Consider the following 17356-nt stretch of genomic DNA (forward strand, 5'->3'; position numbering starts at 1 on the left):
GAGGCATTTGCAAGATTGTTGTTTGGGATGGAGCCAGTCACATAAAGAGCTGTGGGAAAGAGAATTAAATGCCTGTATTCAACATCTCAAAAGTATCTAAATGGAGAAAAATCTGCATCGAGGGCATAATTTTTATAGCTATTTTTTTTTTAATGAACAGATAAACTTAGCAGCACCACTGCATGCCATGCCATATACAAATAATGCACTGCACAATAAACATCTAAGCCAGAGACAGAGAACCTGTGGCTCCCCATCTGCTGCTGGCCTGATCATTGGGCATGTTGACTGGGGCTGTGAGAGGAGTTTGAAACCCAGCAACAGCCAGGAGGAGAATCGCAGCCCTCACCACTCCGATCTAACCAGTCACTAGGTGTTAAATGCCAGGAACTGGACCTTATGGCATTTGATGACAGATCTATTGAGAGTTTGACCCTATTTCCCATTAGCCTATTTCAGGGATGGCTGGTGTACAAGCCTAAAGATCCACAGAATCGTCGTACGGCTACGAGGTGCATATCACTTTACCTCCGAGACTGCTGCTTGCTAATAGTCCCCATTGCAAGCCTGCCCAACTTGTGGCTCGTCAAACCAAAGGCAGCTCATGGTCATACATTTAAAGTGGCCCATCAGAGAGTCAACCAATGTCCTGCTTTTGCTACCTGCCTCAGGCTGCAGAAACAGGCATTGTCAAGCACAGGGAAGGCCCCCACAGTACATCCTTAGGGGGCTGCATTTGCCTTGGCATTTAGTTTCTGTTAGTTTGTCTGAATGCTTTCCCTGCTGTGTCATTGCCACAATGCCGATCGGGAATGTATGTGGTGGTGGGTAAATTACTGTATGTGTGTGTGCTGAGATTTAAAACAATTTTTGTGTTAGTTAATGAATTTTGGTATAGATTGGTATAGAAATATCGGGAGCTGTGGGTAGGATGGTGGGAATATCTAAACTAATGGTTCTTATAAGTCTAAGTAGCACCGAGTTAAAAACAAAAGAGGAATGTAAATGGGTAAAATTGATGGTAACTGCAGCCAGACAGGTTATAGCGAGTAATTGGAAAAATTCAGAAGAGCTAGGGGTGAACCAGTGGAGGAAAAAACTGAATAATATTTTAATTTTAGAATATCTAACTGTGAACATACACAGAATGAAAGGGTTTAAGGTTAGTGAGAAAGAGGAGGATTGGTTTGAGAAGATATTGGATTATTTGCGTAGGTTTGAACAATTTGGGGCAATTAAAATGTTAAAAGTTAAATAAACCTCATGGATGGAGGAGTGTTAACGTATATAAAATTGTACATGTGGTCAATTTGAATTTGTTATTAATGATTATGTATACCCAGTGTATCAGCCGCCTGGGGGGTTTCACTGTTTGTGTTTTGGTTGTTGGTAAAAAATAAAAAATTTAAACATTTTTTAAAAAACAACGATTTTTGATTTTAGGACCTTCCAAGCATATATGCTTTCATGAGATATGAGTGGCAGAACATCCTAAAATGATTCATTTGCATTCCCGGTGAAGCTCACCTCCCTCCAGAGAGAGCTGGGTGTGAAATTTGATGGAAACAGCTCTAGTACTTGATTCCCCCCCCTTTCCTATGTGTCCCCCATCCCTGCCTTGGTTCGTTTTCTCTCCCTTATTCCTCTGCTTTGTTCCAGGATATGCTCCTGTCACAGGCATGTGTCACCCTCTGCGCAGTTGCACCCTCAATCACGAAGATGGCTTCTCGTCGGCATTCGTGGTCGCTCATGAGACTGGACATGTGTAAGTCGTTGGGGCAGGTTTCTCACTGGTATCTCTGCAGTGATTGATGCTTGGGTGCCCTTTGTTTCAACTGCTCTTAAAAGTTTGCTGGCTTAATGAGAAATTTTAATGCCATGCTCTGGGCAGAAACATCCCCCACATCTTTTGATGTTGATTCACCGACGAGTCTTTCGACCTTCCCTTTTTGGGTAAGGTTGTGGAAGTACTCGTCATCCTGCAGCCTCGTTAGAGGACATTAGATAGCCTGGGCCTGGGCCAGCCAATTGCTGGCAAGGTAAGGGAAATGGTACACTCCGGATCCCCGGAGACCATTCAATAGCTTCTAATGCCACTGACACTGATGGCTGATGACTCAGCTGTGGAACCTGATAGGCCCTTGTGGAACTCATTCCCGTAAGGGTAATCACAGAGAGAACTCATGAGATGCCATCCAGCATATGGTCAGAAGGTCTCTCTATGGACTTCTGCAAATTCTGGTCACAAGTCCAGTTCAGCGCATATATTTGGGCTACTGCAAACATGGTGTTGAGTGAGGTGCTCCCATGTTGTTATTTAATTTCTGTGACCTAGAAAGGTGTGGGTCACTTTGATGAGGGACACTGGCTCCCACCAGGTCTGTTTCTAGCCATGGGAGCAAGGGAAGAGGGGTGGGTTGGAAGTGGTAAGTCGGAGCAGTTTAAACATAGTTACGATTGCTTTAACGTCAGTTTTGTACATGTGGCAAATAAACAAATAGGAACTGAAGCAGTGGCATTCAAACTTCTGCTGTTCCATTGTTCACTGTTTCATATACCTTAGTGCTTGGGAACACCACTTACAGACTTTTTAAACAGGTTAGGTATGGAACACGACGGCCAAGGTAACCGATGTGCCGATGAAACCAGCATGGGAAGCATAATGGCGCCACTGGTGCAAGCTGCATTCCACCGTTACCACTGGTCGCGATGCAGCAAGCAAGAGCTGAACCGATACATACAGTAGGTCTACGCTGTTGTTGTTGTTGTCGTCATGGGCTCTTAAGCTATTCTGAAATTTTGTTTTTGTATTCTATGGAGAGAATGAATGGGTGAGGAGGGATGCACACTGAATGAATAGATATTGATTCCGTATTTTTCGCCCTATAGGACGCACCTTTTCCCCTCCAAAAAAGAAGGGGAAATGTGTGTGCGTCCTATGGGGCGAATGCAGGCTTTCGCTGAAGTGTGGAGAGCGAGAGGGCTCGGTGCGGACCGACCCCTCTCGCTCTCCAGGCTTCAGGAAGCTATCAGCAAGCCTGGGGAGCCTGCGGGAGTTCCCGTGGGGCTCCCCACGCTGCGGATAGCAGCCTGCTGCCCGGCGCGCAGGGTGCCCTGAAGCAGAGCGCCCCGCGCGCCGGGCAGACATTGGCCAGCCCCACAAGCTCGGGGGACAGCGGGGAGGCGCAGCGCCGCCATCCCGCTGTTCCTCGACCTGGTTTTGGGGGGGGGAAATAAAGGAAAAATTATTTTCCTTTATTTCCCCCCCAAAAAATTAGGTGCGTCCTATGGGACGAAAAATACGGTAATTCCGTGTTGAATTAAAACGGTGAAATCCAATCTAGAATGCCCAGCTGTTTAGGAGAACAAGGACCTGTGGGGTATCTGAAGAAAAATGCTAAAGTGGCAAGGAACCTAATAATTTTGAGCATGCTTTCTTTATTGTCTTGCGTTGCAGTTCTTACGACTGCCTCTTGGACGACCCTTTTGAGCACAACTGGCCTAAGTTGCCAGAGCTGCCAGGAATCAATTACTCCATGGATGAGCAATGCCGCTTCGACTTTGGTGTGGGCTACAAAACATGCACAGCTGTGAGTATAGGAACCCTGTTGGTAGGGGGTCTGCTGCTACTTTCCCCGTCCTGCTCTTGTGTAAATGAAAGGGATGTCCCACATACCCGCTTTTGGGCTGCCCCTGGAAAGTTGGCCTTGGGTGAATAAAGGGTTAGGCCACCCCTGTGATAAATAAATCATAGTTCATGGTTTACCATGTTTTGCCCCAGCTTCACTTCTCCCCTAACAAGAGAAGAAGCAACACTCTGCGACCTCTGGCTTAGTAGCATTAGCCTCCAAACAGACCACGATTGGTAAGCCAAGAATAAAACCTTGGATTCTCATTGAAAGTTGTTTGGACATAAAGCTAAGCCAGAGATTGTCATTTGTTGCTCCTTCTGCTAGGAAGGAGTGAAGCAGGAGCAGTCTCTGCACTCACGGTAATGGTGTCAGCACAGCTGGTGCTGTTGAAAACTGTCCTGAAATCTAGCAGGGTGGCATAAAAATATTTGAAATAAAATAAAATAAAGGGTGTGTGTGTGTGTCTCTTAGACCCATGTAGGCTTGGATTCCTTCAAAAATGGAGAAAATCCAGCCTTTTTAATGTGGTTTTGAAAGTACTTTGACATACATAATTTAGCAGGTGAAGCTTTTCCTTGTGTAAAAGAATAATGTGATGAGGGGGGAAAACTTCACTTGCCTTACGATCCGTATTTTCAGTAGGGGCAGTGCAAAAAGTGGCACCCTAACCTCAAAGTTTCCTCATTTAAATAGATGGTTCTCTGGGTGTTATAATACGATAATACACGATCCTCACTAGATCATAAGCTGAAGTATTGGTGGGAACAAGCTACTTTCACTTCCTGTTGGATTAAATGTACAAAGTGAGTCCTTTCTTTGTCTGCATTGTATTTTCCTTCTTCACAGTTCAGAACCTTTGACCCATGCAAACAACTGTGGTGCAGCCATCCTGACAACCCCTACTTCTGTAAGACAAAGAAAGGACCTCCCTTAGATGGAACTGAGTGTGCATCAGGCAAGGTACCCATGCCATGCTGTTGAATCTGATATTGGACGGTTTCATCCTTGGCAGAAGGCTGGTGTGTTCCACCCCTGCCCAAACCCTTTTGCACAATGCATGTGGGCACCCAGACCATGCCTTGTTATAGGAATATGTAGGGATTGTGTGTATCTCTTTGGGCATCATTATGCAGTCTAGAACATTAAAATGCTTTGTGTATGTCCACACCTTTTTCCAAAATTGGCAGTGGTTGAAAACAACAACCAAGCCTGAGATGCCGGTAATGTTCTGCACCTTGGAGAATAGCTTCCTAAGATTAGTACAAAAGTACCATATACCTGAAGGGACATGGGTGGCGCTGTGGTCTAAACCACAGAGCCCTAGGGCTTGCCGATTGAAAGGTCGGTGGTTCGAATCCCCAAGACGGGGTGAGTGCCCATTGTTTGGTCCCAGCTCCTGCCAACCTAGCAGTTCGAATGCAGGTCAAAGCGCAAGTAGATAAATAAGTACCACTCTGGTGGGAAGGTAAACGGCATTTCTGTGTGCTGCTCTGGTTTCGCCAGAAGCGGCTTAGTCATGCTGGCCACATGACCTGGAAGCTGTACGCCGGCTCCCTCGGCCAGTAAAGCGAGATGAGCGCCACAATCCCAGAGTCGTTTGTGACTGGACTTAACTGTCAGGGGTCCTTTACCTTTACCTTTTTACCATGGACTTCTAGAAAAAGGTGAATGGAGGCATTGAACAGGAATCTTTCACCTCTCCATCCTCCACTGTGAAAACCATTATGTTTGTACCTACATGCCGCTCATTTATTCCCACGTTAACTTAGCAGAAAAGTACTTCACTTCTGTTATGCTGATGTGGTTGTTTCCATGCAGACTGTGTTGCCGCTCTTTCTGTCATCTTTGCTCCCGAGAAAAAGACAGCCCAGAACACAGCAGCAAGACTTTTGTCAGGAGCTAGCTCCTGGAAGCACCAGCAACTGCTGTTGCTAGTTTATTTACAGGCTAAATTCTTGGTGCTGCCAAAGCCATATCATGACCATCTCAGAAATAATCTAGAGCAGGGGTAGCCGATGTTGCGCACTCCAGATATTGCTGGACTGCAGTTCCCATAATCCCAGACTATTGGGCATGCTGGCTGTGGCTGATGAGAGTTGCAGTCTCACAGTGTCTGGAGGGCCCCATGTTGGTTACTGCTGTCTCAGGGAATACCCCGCCCTCCGCAACACAGAGACTAGTTGAGATCTCTAAAAGAGAGGATGCTCTTGAGTCCACCAACATTGGGCATAAAGTTAAATGCCACCAGAAAGCAACCTTTTAACAGTGATGGCTCTTGGATCATGAAACTCCCTCCCCAGGTGAGCCCACCCAGACACGTCCCGTTGCAGTAATTTGACACCTAGTGTGAAGAAGCATTTGTTCTGCCTGCCCACATGTTTCTAAATCTGGTTCTGTTATCTTTCAGTGCTGTCAACTGCTGGCTTTAAAACGAGACTGTTAAAAATCAAGCTATTTTATAAGTTTCATGATTCTTGCTTTAATTCTGTTGTAAGCTGCTTTGAGCATCGTTTGGTGGAAAAGCAAACTCCTAAATTTAAATAAAGAATAAATGCATACGTCGAAGGGTACTGGAACTTGGTCCACGCCGACTGCTACTTAGGTCTGCATTGCTCCACTTGGTAGCTTGTGTTTGCCAAGGCTGTGCTGGCCTTACTCTGGTGGTCTCCACAGTAGAGTACGATGGTTAGCTGTGCATCCTTAAATACTCAGAGCTGCACATCAGGAAATCCTCACTACCAGCGGCTCCCTGGTGTATGGCCACTGCATTTTTAGCAACAAGCATTGGGTGTTTGCGCTTTGTGTTCAAGTGCAGTCATGGAAAACAGGAGGTTCATTCCATCCCTTCCCATTCCGGTCTTTTGAGCTGTTCCAGTGTAAATACTGCAAAGTTCTGATGTGGAAAAATCAAGGGCAAGGACAGGAACGCCGACCTCAGTGTGGTTTCAGATTTCAATCTGTGCCAGGGGATTAGCTTGGTGCTGCAGAGGTGACAGGCTTTTTTTCATGAATACACTGTGCCACCCAGGCCCCCTGAGACCTTTCTTTATTACTTTAAGGTTTCGTGACTTCACAGCCGTCACTGTCCGCCTGACCAATGAGAGTGGGAGAAACAGATTCCGAACCCTATTGTAAAGCCGGGTGCTTCTGTGGCTGTAGAACTGATCTCCTCACTAACACTGGACAGTAATGAAGAGGCAGGTGTTCAGGTAACCCCTGTTTCTTCTCCTGTTCCAGTGGTGTTTCAAGGGTCACTGCATCTGGAAGACTTCAGAACAACCGTACAGCCAGGATGGCAGCTGGAGTTCCTGGTCCAAATTTGGTTCCTGCTCCAGGACTTGTGGGGGTGGGGTGCGCTCCCGCAGCAGGAACTGCAACAACCCACCGTAAGTTTGGCCCTTCCGCTAGGAGCGTCATTTTGGGAAATCGCATCTGGCAGGGGACAGAAGGGGCCTCTCTTCCTTCTAATGCATCTGGGTCACTGAAAAACAAAAAAGGCAGGAGGAGAGTTTGTGGGAAATCGTAAGTGAAGGAACAGTAGAACAAGTCATAAATGAATTGCAATAAAACAAAGCAGAAATTCATCTAGTAACAACTGAAACATGTGATCTGTATCCTTGAGCGATATTTCAGTTGTTGGGTTTACCATTTTATGCCACAGATATGAGCTATCTCATATGCATGTTTCTATATTTAAAACTCAATGCATTGCTCAGTTGGACTGAGATTCTGGCAGTTTTCAGGGATTGCACTCTGTTTTACCAATCATCATCATCATCATCTATTATTTATACCCTGCCCATCTGGCTGGGTTTCCCCAGCTACTTTGGGTGGCTCCCAACAGAATATTAAAAATAGAATCAGACATTAAAAACTTCCCTAAACAGGACTGCCTTCCAATGTCTTCTAAAAGTCTGATAGTTGTTTGTTTCCTTGACATCTGATGGGAGGGCGTTCCACAGGGCGGATGCCACCACTGAGAAGGCCCTCTGCCTGGTTCCCTGCAACCTCACTTCTCGTAGCAAGGGAACTGCCAGAAGGCCCTCAGCTCAGGACCTCAGTGTCTGGGCTGAACGATGTGGGTGGAGACGCTCCCTTGGGTTTGCCCGAGCTTCTGATGCAAAAATGTTGGTTCAAAGAAAAGAAATTAGCTAAATTAGAAAGCATGGAAGTGAATGCAATTTCTCTTTAAGGTTTTTTGGGTGATAAGAATGCAGGGCTCCCTAAACAGCAGCTTGCTTATTTTCCAGCCCAGCCTACGGAGGGCGCCATTGCCCAGGTGCCACGTATGAGTACCAAGTCTGCAATACAGAAGAGTGCCGTGGTCCCTATGAGGATTTCCGTGCCCAGCAGTGCTCCAAGAGGAACTCTTATTACACCCACCAGAACTCCAAGCACACTTGGCTTCCCTATGAACACCATGATGGTAAGGCATTGGGAAACTGCTGACCCACCCTGAATCGAGAGCTTACCGAACTGGCCTGACTTCATACGCTAGGAGAGAGATGGACTCACTCTTATCATCACTGTTGTTTCCACACTAGCTGAACATTTTAGATGTGATTCATGTGCAGGCGCCTCCGCTTTATGTGCTCCCTATCCTCCCAAGTGGCTGAGAGGAGCAGTTTGAAAGCTTCTGCTTTTAGTTGGCTACAGTTTACCATGTCATTTGAACCTGGAACTGTGGTTATTGCAAACTATGGTTAGCTTCAGCAAGCCAGCTTCAGGAACCACAGTTTGATGTTGCCTCCTGCCCCCCCCCCCCAATTTTCATAGTCAAGTTTTTATTAAACTTCAGAATCTTGACATATATAATCCAGATTTCAAATTTGTTATACGTTTCTCTTTAAACTTTGGCTTCCTACCTTTCCCTCCATGCTGTTCTTAATTCCATCCCATTTACATACTGCATTCTAATAAACATTTCACCTAAGACATTTTCTTCTATTTCATATGTTCTCAATCTTCTACTGATTCTCATATTTCAAATTCTAAATATGATTTCACCTGATTATAATATTCTTTCAGCTGGCCCAAAAAGGGCTTCCATTCTTCCGCGAATAGTCTGTCATTTTGGTTTCTTATTTTTGCTGTTAGTTTTACAAGCTCCACAGTTTGATGTTGGCTTTTGAAGTTAACCGTAGTTGGGGTTGTTCACCACCATTGGGCAACGCAGCACATTTCATGGTTAAGGGGAAATCAACACAAAAGCTTTTGGATTCTTCCTCTTGGCCAATAGGCAATGGGCAGCATGTGGACCCAAGGCTTGTTCTTGCTTGTGCATGTTATGCTAAACAATGATTCAGCGTGAGGTACTCTTTAAGCCGTCCCTTCTCCTGCTAACCTAGCAGTTCGAAAGCACGTCAAAGTGCAAGCAGATAAATAGGTACCGCTCCAGCGGGAAGGTAAATGGTGTTTCCATGTGCTGCTCTGGTTCACCAGAAGCGGCCGGCTCCCTCGGCCAATAAAGCAAGATGAGCACCGCAACCCCAAAGTCGTCCACGACTGGACCTAATGGTCAGGGGTCCCTTTACCTTTTTACTCTTTAAGCCAGAGCCAAGGTCCTCCTATATGTGTATCAAGAAAAGTCTTAAAATCTGTTTCAAAATGGAGGATATGAAATGTACCCCAAACCTGCTAAGCTCTTTCACAGGCTAAAATATGGTACACATGTGTTCTGTGACCTCCTGATTTGGATGCCCTACGGGAAAACATTTGGGATAGGGATGTTTGACCAGTACAGAGCAAGAAAGTTCGCATATGGTACTACAGAATGTTGGGCTTCAAGAGGCACTTGAATCCCATTTGGATGGGTGGAATAAACGCTTTCCAGGAGCAGAAGGCAAGGTGGACTTCAACTCAAGAGTAGTTAATGTGGTGCTATGCAGATGGTGTTGAACTCCAGCTCACACCACCCCCCTCCAGCAGTTTTTTTGGGGGGAGGAGGGAGGCTCACCATTGACAGTGGTGGCAGCAGATTTTATCTCCCTCCACTCCCTGAAGCGAAGGGTGCTGTGTGTGTTTTGCCACTGTTGCAAGTGACAATGGCAGCAACTGCGTGTGTAGCCTGGGTGCCATTTTGCATCCTCCACAAGGTCTGGACCCAGCCTTATTCTGGTATGGGGGAAATGGTGGAGAATATCCAGAGAAAAATTCTGCAAATTCTCCATTTTCTAGGAGGGTGAGAAAAATAAAAAAACAAATCTCTTCTGAGAACATTGGATCAGCCCTCCAAATACTGTTGTTTCACTTTTGTCTGAAATCCTCACACATAGTACCAAATGCCTCTGTGTGTTTGTTTTACCGCAGATGCCCAGAAGTGTGAGCTGATTTGCCAGTCTGAGGAAACTGGAGACGTGGTCTTCATGAATCAAGTTGTTCATGATGGTACAAGGTGCAGCTATAGAGACCCATACAGTGTCTGCGTGAGGGGAGAATGTGTGGTACGTAATTGAACTTGCTGGTACATCTGTTTTCCTATACGTTTTGTGTCAAAAGGAAGAGCAGAGGACACTGTTATTTAGGTTGCATGGAAGGGAATATCCCCACCCTGGGTGTGTATTTGAATTTTGCACACACCCTTTTTCAATGCATTCATTTAGAGAGTAGTCCAGTGGATGTGTAGGGAGTTTGCTTCTAAGTACATGGGCATAGGATCTCATCCATCCTTCTTTATTCCTACAGCCTTGCAAAGCAGGCCTGTGCCTTGCCATTTTGCAGACGGGGAAGCAATCCACGAGAGATCGTACTTGCTTGAGGCCACCCAGCAAGTTCGTAACTGAGCAAGTGGCTTGAACTTTGCTCCCACAAACCCAGAACTCCTCACCAGACAACCGCACTGGCTTTTTGTGTGTTGCTGCTATTCATTCGCACCACACACAGGGCTGTAATTGTGGTGATTGCAATAAATCCTCTGGCTTACTATTTCAGTATTTATAGCACGCTGTTCAGTCGCCGAAGCTCAGCTTGCTAGATATAGAATAAAACACTGGACGATGCTGATTGCTTCCAGGATAATAGGAAGATTTTGGTTGAGTGTGGTGTTGCAAGATCCAACGCAATCTGAATACCATTACACTCACACACCCGCACCCAACATTTTCTAAAAACACTTGGGATCATAACTTTGTTTTAATGATACTGGTGATACATAGACTCTATCTATCTAATCTGAAGCAAAACTCTATCTGTGTATATATTTTCTCTGTGTTTGTGCTTTTCTTCTACTTATGACAGCATGTTGGGTGCGACAAAGAAATCGGCTCCCTCAAACAGGACGACAAATGTGGTGTTTGTGGGGGTGACAATTCCCACTGCCGGACGGTGAAGGGGACTTTGGTCAAATCCCCAAAGCAGGCAGGTGAGAGTACGAAGACAAACTTCTCTCAAAGGCGGGGGGGGGGGGGGGGAGGACTTAGAGTGCTTCTAAGATAGAGTGTCTTTTAAAATTTTCCTTGCAAGCTATATAGGCTGCCAGAATTAGCAGCAGCCCTCTATTATTGGAGGGGAAAACTATTTATATTGGAGTTAATGTGAGCTGAATCTAGTGTGATAAACACCGATGATGGAGTGTATCTGTATGACGACATGCAGAGTGTGCACCAATGAACACGCAGGGAATTTCTGTATGTTGCTTTCCCAGTAGCCATAGTCTCTGGGTGACTGAGGATATGAACTCATCCGAGGGATTCCATCCATTTGTATATATTGACCAGGCAATGTGCAGAACATCCTGTTTGTTCTCTAATTTTGTGTATATTCTCCAATGTCATTTGAAAGCTACATGGGTTGAAATTTCCTGTTTATGCTCTCCATCTGGGCATATTCTGGTGTGTGTGCGTTTCTTATACACAAGTACAAATTTCCTTATTCAAAAAAATGATATAATTGGCTTCCTGTAATCAAGATCCGCAGAACTGGATTGGATTACTCAGTCCATGGGGGACATCTCCATTGACTTTCAATGTGGTTTTGTGCCGGAGGTGTCCCTAGGGTGTCAAACACATACTTAAATAAACATAGCTGTAGCAAAAGTCAAAAGAGAAAAATACTTGTGTGTGTTTTTTCAAAGCCTGTTATTTCCTGCAGCTTCAGAGAGTCTAAAAGCGAATGTTTCGTGGAACTTATCTCTGACTGTAGCTCTACCCAATTTAAGAATGGTTTCTTTTCTTCACGATTTTCAGTGGGTGCTTTGAAAATGTTTGAGATTCCAGCCGGCGCCAGGCATGTGCAGATTGAAGAGATGGAGCCAGCAACCCATACAATTGGTAAGAACCGAAAATGGGTTTAGGTAGACAGGGTCTATTTTGCCTGACACTCTTTATACAAAGGTCTTTTTAACAGTTTAGTTCTCAAGAAGAGCTTGTTAAAGACATTTGCAGGGTTCAGTCCAGTCAGCATTAAATCACTTTAAAGCCTTGCTCATCTGAATGGGAGGAAACAAACTAAAGATGTTTAACTTTCTCAATGAAATAAGTGGGGTTTTAAATTTTGGCTGGATCTCACTACCCCCCATCCCCATCCCCAGCGAGCTAACTTTGGATATTAGGCCACAAATTGCTAACACCACATGTCAGATGCACATTAGTATTTATAAAGTTGTTTTTCTTCTTTCTTGTCCTGTGCCAGCTTCATTAATCATTGTGTGTATATATATATTGCGTGGACAGGCGGAGTCCCCAGATCCCGCGCGGTCCCCCCGTCATGTGGAATAACGACTCAAGACAATGTGCTATGGGATTAAATTGGCCACAACTTTATTAAATTTCAAATGTGGGTAGACCTTGGCTCAGGCATTGGGCGTTATCCCTCCCCAGTCCCCAGCCGGGGACCTAGGGAGCATCAGGGTTATCCAGTGTGTGGGGGGGGGGGATGGGCCGGCTCTGGAGAACATATGTTCAAGCAGAGATAGCCGCCCCCGTAACGCCGCCGCCGCAGGGGAGAGCAATGACGACCTTTCGGCGTACGGTCAAAGCCTCCCTTCAGAAAACCCCTTTAACGGGGAACCCTGGTATCGCCGCCGCAAAGAGGAAGATGGACAAAAGGATTCCGCCCAAGGCCTGATACCGCCAAAGTTGTGACGTTTTGCTACGGGAAAGGCGAAACCTGCCAATGCAGGGAAATTCCTTTCCGGCCCTTTAACAGCGACCTTAACGTAGCAGCGCCCGCATACCTGTGAAGAAAAGTTAACCTGCAAAACCTGTGAAGAAAAGTTAACCTGCAAAATAAGACATTAACTGAGGGTGGGTAGGGTGGGAGAAGCTCTGGAGCCAAGTGAGGATTCCCAGGTAAGATCCTCCCTCTATTGTGTGGGCAGGTAATCCCTCCCATACCTGGCCTGGTCTCCTTGGCAACGCTTCCCCCAGGTGGGATTGGACAACTGACTGAGGTAGGCGGAGACCTCCAGGTATCCCACCTGAGGGAAGGCAAAGCCAAGCCTATGCTGTTGGAGCCGCTCCAGATCTAGGGGCTGCACGCGCCCACGCAAAGGGCGCCCCCCGTTTTAAGCGGGGAGCGGTCATTGTGTAAATAAGCATCACAGGCTTGGTTTGTGTGTTTGTATATGTTGTGTACTCTGAGAAAAGGACTACATGGGAGTATCTCCTAACAAACAATTCTTCACCGAACTCAAAATATTGAGGTGCAAAACTTTACAAAGTAAGCCTATTCCGGATCAATTGACATAATACCCACCGTCAGATATAAGGGTTTTGAAGGGCTGTTTCACAAATTACTGCACATGATAAGCGCTTAATCTGGAGTAAACGGCAGGCTAGTCCATACCCTGGTCTGAAACTAAACTAAAACAGATTCCCCCATATTTATCTTCGTTTATCTTGTCCTTCACCTTTCTCCCCTGTTTCCCTCTGTTCTTTCAGCATCATCATTACACAACTATTAAGCCCCTTATTAGCCCATCTGAACCTGACAGCTTTTCTAACACTTTGCGGCATCACAGTACACATTTTAAATTGCATTCCACCAATGTGCTTAGTAACGTGATATTATGATGATGATGATGATGATGATGCAAGGAAGTATGGGTGGCAGGAATTGATCAATTGGTAGATAATGTGAAGCAGTGGTTTCCCTCCCTCTTGTGCGTCTGTCTGCAGCTCACGTCCTGCTGTCTGTAAAATCTGTGAGACTTCTGGTGGAATTGGCTGTGATCCTTTATTGCTGCTCACACAATGCTCCTCTATGCACTGTACAAACTTGGAGAGGTCCAGACTAGAAGCCAAATCTCTCGTGCTCATAGGGGGAGAGGAAGGGGAAGAGAGAGTGTATCCCCCCCCCCCCTTTCTGTTTACAAGCTCTGCTAATTCAGAGGACGACTTGGAATGCCAGGCATGATTTAAGTGTGCCAGCTGATGACAAACCAGCCGAGCAAAATGAAAATGAACAATAAAGAAGACGGAGGGGAGATAGATTGGGGTTTTATTTTCTACCTTTGCCCAAGAAGAGAGGCAAATGTATTGCAGAAGGTCTAGCTTTAAAGAGTACTGTTTTTACATTGCAGCAAAATGTCCGTCATACTGATGGATGAGGAAGTGTGCAGAAGGAGAGCCTTTATATTGCAAGAGGTCTTGGCTTGTGTGTGGGTGTTTTGCATGTCTGTATGTATGCATATGTGTTCAGCAGCAGGTTTTGCTTTCATTGCGTCAGTATCCCAAGCACAGCACTCCTCCTCCCTCCATAGCAGCAAACAGGAGAGTTGTAGAATCATAGAACCGTAGAGCCAGGGACACCACTGGAATGGGAACAAAGCTTGGTTCATGATTACCCCAGTTGCCTCCCTTTCTCTGCGCCCTGGGGCTTGTTTCTTGGTGCAGGACGGAATCTTGGAAGACTTTTCAGCCCCTAGGCACTCAGTGTGATTTAGCAAATGGATCCAATTTTAAAAGTTATCTTAAACCATCTCAAAAAACGCCATCCATGCCAAATTATTTTATTGATTAGTAAATTGTATAGCCTGCTTTTCTCCAAATGGTTCCATAACATAATTAAAACACAATATAGTAAAAACGTAAACATAAATCAAGTATGCACACTACAGGGGAACTTCATCCCCTTGGGAAGGGACGAAGTGTCGTGCTTCTTGCCCTGGAACAGAAAGAGAACCTACCCAACTGCCACTGACACAAAAACCCCCATACATACACTAAAAGGAAAAGAAAAGGCTTGAACACTCTTGATTGCCTAATTCCCAAATTCTACTGCATGTAAAAGGACGTTGATGAGCGGAGATGACCCTGAGCACTACTTTCCCCCACAGCTGTTAAGAACCAAGCCTCTGGCAACATCATCCTTAATCCCAAGGGCAAAGGTGCCAAGAGCAGCACTTTCCTGGAGATGGGCTTGGAATGGGAGTACGCCATTGAGAACGGCAAGGAAAGCTTGAAAACCAGCGGGCCCCTGCATGAAGCCATCAGCGTCCTGGTGAGTCCTGGAGAGAGCTAGATGCATGCATGTGTATGCTCAACAACACATGTGCAGTCTCTCCCCCCCCCCTTTCCTTTTGCCCTTTAAGCCTTTTGCTTAACTGCACCAGACAAAACTATTTCAATGCATAAAACTAATTCAAGAGCACTTCACACAACCAGTGTTGTTTGCAGAATCCATGGAAAAAATAGGAAAGTTGGCATTTTCCTCTTTTGCACATGAGAATGAGAGAGAGGCTAGGTTCAGGTTGAAACACAGCTGTCCTTTCCCCCTTCGCTTTCCATTCACTGGGCCACACCTGTGCCTTTTAAAAATTTCTGCTGGAGTTTCAGAGGGAAAAAATAGCCCTATTATGTTTCCCCTTATGAAATTTAGCATCTTATAAAAGACTTTAGTTTGGCTTTAGCCCTTGGGAGCCTGGATCTGGTAGACCCAGCAGAAAACTGAAGAACTGTGTGCACAACTATACATTTGTGAAGACTTGTGTAACAAGTGGAGAGGGCATTTCGTCTCTCATTACTCTTTCTTCCCCTTTCTCTGCATCCTAGGTCATACCGCAAGAAGACGAATCCAAGAGTAGCTTGATGTACAAGTACATCATCCACGAAGATCTCCTTCCCGTCATCGGAAACAACAATGTCCTCCTGGAAGAAATGGACACCTATGAGTGGGCCCTTAAAAGCTGGTCTCAGTGTTCAAAAGCTTGTGGAGGAGGTATTTTCCCTGCCCTGCATTGCTTGGTTTAAGTGTCTCAGATGCACTTCCAGTGTATGGAATGTTCTTGCTTGCAGAGGTCTGGTTCATGTATGAATGTCTATCCCAGGACTGCATGCATGAACCGACTCTTGAAAAGCAGTGTTTTTGAGGTGTTCGCTCTATGGTACTTCATTCATCACTTTTGATTTTGTAGTCAGTCCCTCCAAGTAATGAACCTGCATGTGCAAAACCAGCTGTTAGCAGCTGTGTTTGGAAACCTTGGGGAAAATAAGAGTGCCTTCTTTGTTGCAAGCTTTCGGCAGGTTTTATTTAGGTGTTTATTTCAATTGCTTAGTGTTGAACATGAATTCTTTAAAAATGAATGTCTACGCGAGTGGAAATTCTGGTTCCAGTCTAGGAATGGCATGTTGAGTGTCACTTCAGGCAAAGCCCAAATCAGTCTGCTTTAAAAGGAGCAATATTTTTTGCACACTGTTACTGGCACTGCAGGGAAAATCAGGACATCCCCTGGTGCACATTTAAGTGCTCCCACCTCCTAAATCTTGGCATCAGTCATATGCTGGGATTGCTCCCTATGGTTTCTTGATGTTACCAATACGAGAAAAGGAAAACCCTTGGCAATATTAATATTATTGTGTTTGTGAGGCACGTAAGCTGCTTTTAAGAGAGCGTGAATTCAAACTTTAGATGGGGGTCACAGTTCTTCTCAGTGTCCCTTAAGGAAGTGAAATAATAAATATTGAGCAGATCAACACAAGCTTCTGTTCAGAGCATTTAAATACACAAAGCAGGTTTTGAAAAGCCAGGTCAGAACTTGCTGACTCAAGCCTGCCCTGCTAACATTGGAGTGGCATAAACTGCATTTCCAGGAATATGTCCTGGGAGCAGCTGACGACGTCCACCCTACACACCCCAAGTTGTGTTGGTGACTAGGGTTTGATATCTGTGTTGTTCTTTACTGGGAAGGTGAGTAGCACATCAAAGCAGCTGCCTTGGTCCTCCCCTATCTATGTTTGTCTCAGCAGATATTACACCAGAAATATTGCCCCACCCACACCCACCCACTCACAGCAGTCACCCATGTGTGGAGCTGTTGGATTCTGACCTTGTTCAGTTGTGCTTGAGTCCAGGGTGAGGGATCAGCTCTGCACCTTACAAGGAGGGATTGCGCTAGTAAAACTGGCTAGGCTAGAAATTCCCTGCGCAAGGCGAGGGTTGCAGCCTGCATCTGTCCAAACAAATGGAAATACTTGAGAGAAGGTACTCCAATCTGTAGACCCTTGTATCATAGACAGGGTGTTTTACAAGTAATCACTGTGCTGCCTTTGGGTTGCCAAGCAATCACAGTAGGCTGCCTTTGGTGGCCTGTCCTACGAAGTGAAAGCCAAGCCTGAAAGACCGAAGCTGCCGATTACACCAAGACCCAGCGTCCGTTTTGTACTGCGTTTCCAATGCAGAGTGCTTCCTGCACCTTTGCTTCTTCAGAGCAGTAAGGAGCTAATGGTGGCAGCAGCTGTGTAGTATCCATTCATTCATTCATGTGGTGCAAAGATGTGAATGGGAAG

The 17356-nt window shown here is 45.6% G+C and overlaps 1 protein-coding gene across 5 annotated transcripts in view; it reads left to right on the forward strand.

The window, feature by feature from the left end:
- Positions 1–17356, forward strand: part of ADAMTS14 (ADAM metallopeptidase with thrombospondin type 1 motif 14) — a 71830-nt gene that overhangs the window by 44898 nt on the left and 9576 nt on the right. For all 5 annotated transcript variants that reach the window (XR_014548140.1, XM_083614067.1, XM_083614065.1 and 2 more), the window contains exons 7-17: positions 1660–1765; positions 2599–2742; positions 3458–3590; positions 4479–4592; positions 6870–7018; positions 7883–8058; positions 9942–10075; positions 10869–10992; positions 11816–11899; positions 14908–15071; positions 15623–15788. Coding sequence is in view for 4 of the 5 variants with exons in the window: in XM_083614067.1 (XP_083470193.1) it covers positions 1660–1765; positions 2599–2742; positions 3458–3590; positions 4479–4592; positions 6870–7018; positions 7883–8058; positions 9942–10075; positions 10869–10992; positions 11816–11899; positions 14908–15071; positions 15623–15788 (1494 nt within the window). In the remaining variant the exon portion in view is untranslated. The remainder of the gene's footprint in view (positions 1–1659; positions 1766–2598; positions 2743–3457; positions 3591–4478; positions 4593–6869; positions 7019–7882; positions 8059–9941; positions 10076–10868; positions 10993–11815; positions 11900–14907; positions 15072–15622; positions 15789–17356) is intronic.

The sequence above is a fragment of the Podarcis filfolensis genome, assembly GCF_964270895.1.
Source record: "Podarcis filfolensis genome assembly, chromosome: 5".
Classification (NCBI taxonomy): domain Eukaryota; kingdom Metazoa; phylum Chordata; class Lepidosauria; order Squamata; family Lacertidae; genus Podarcis; species Podarcis filfolensis.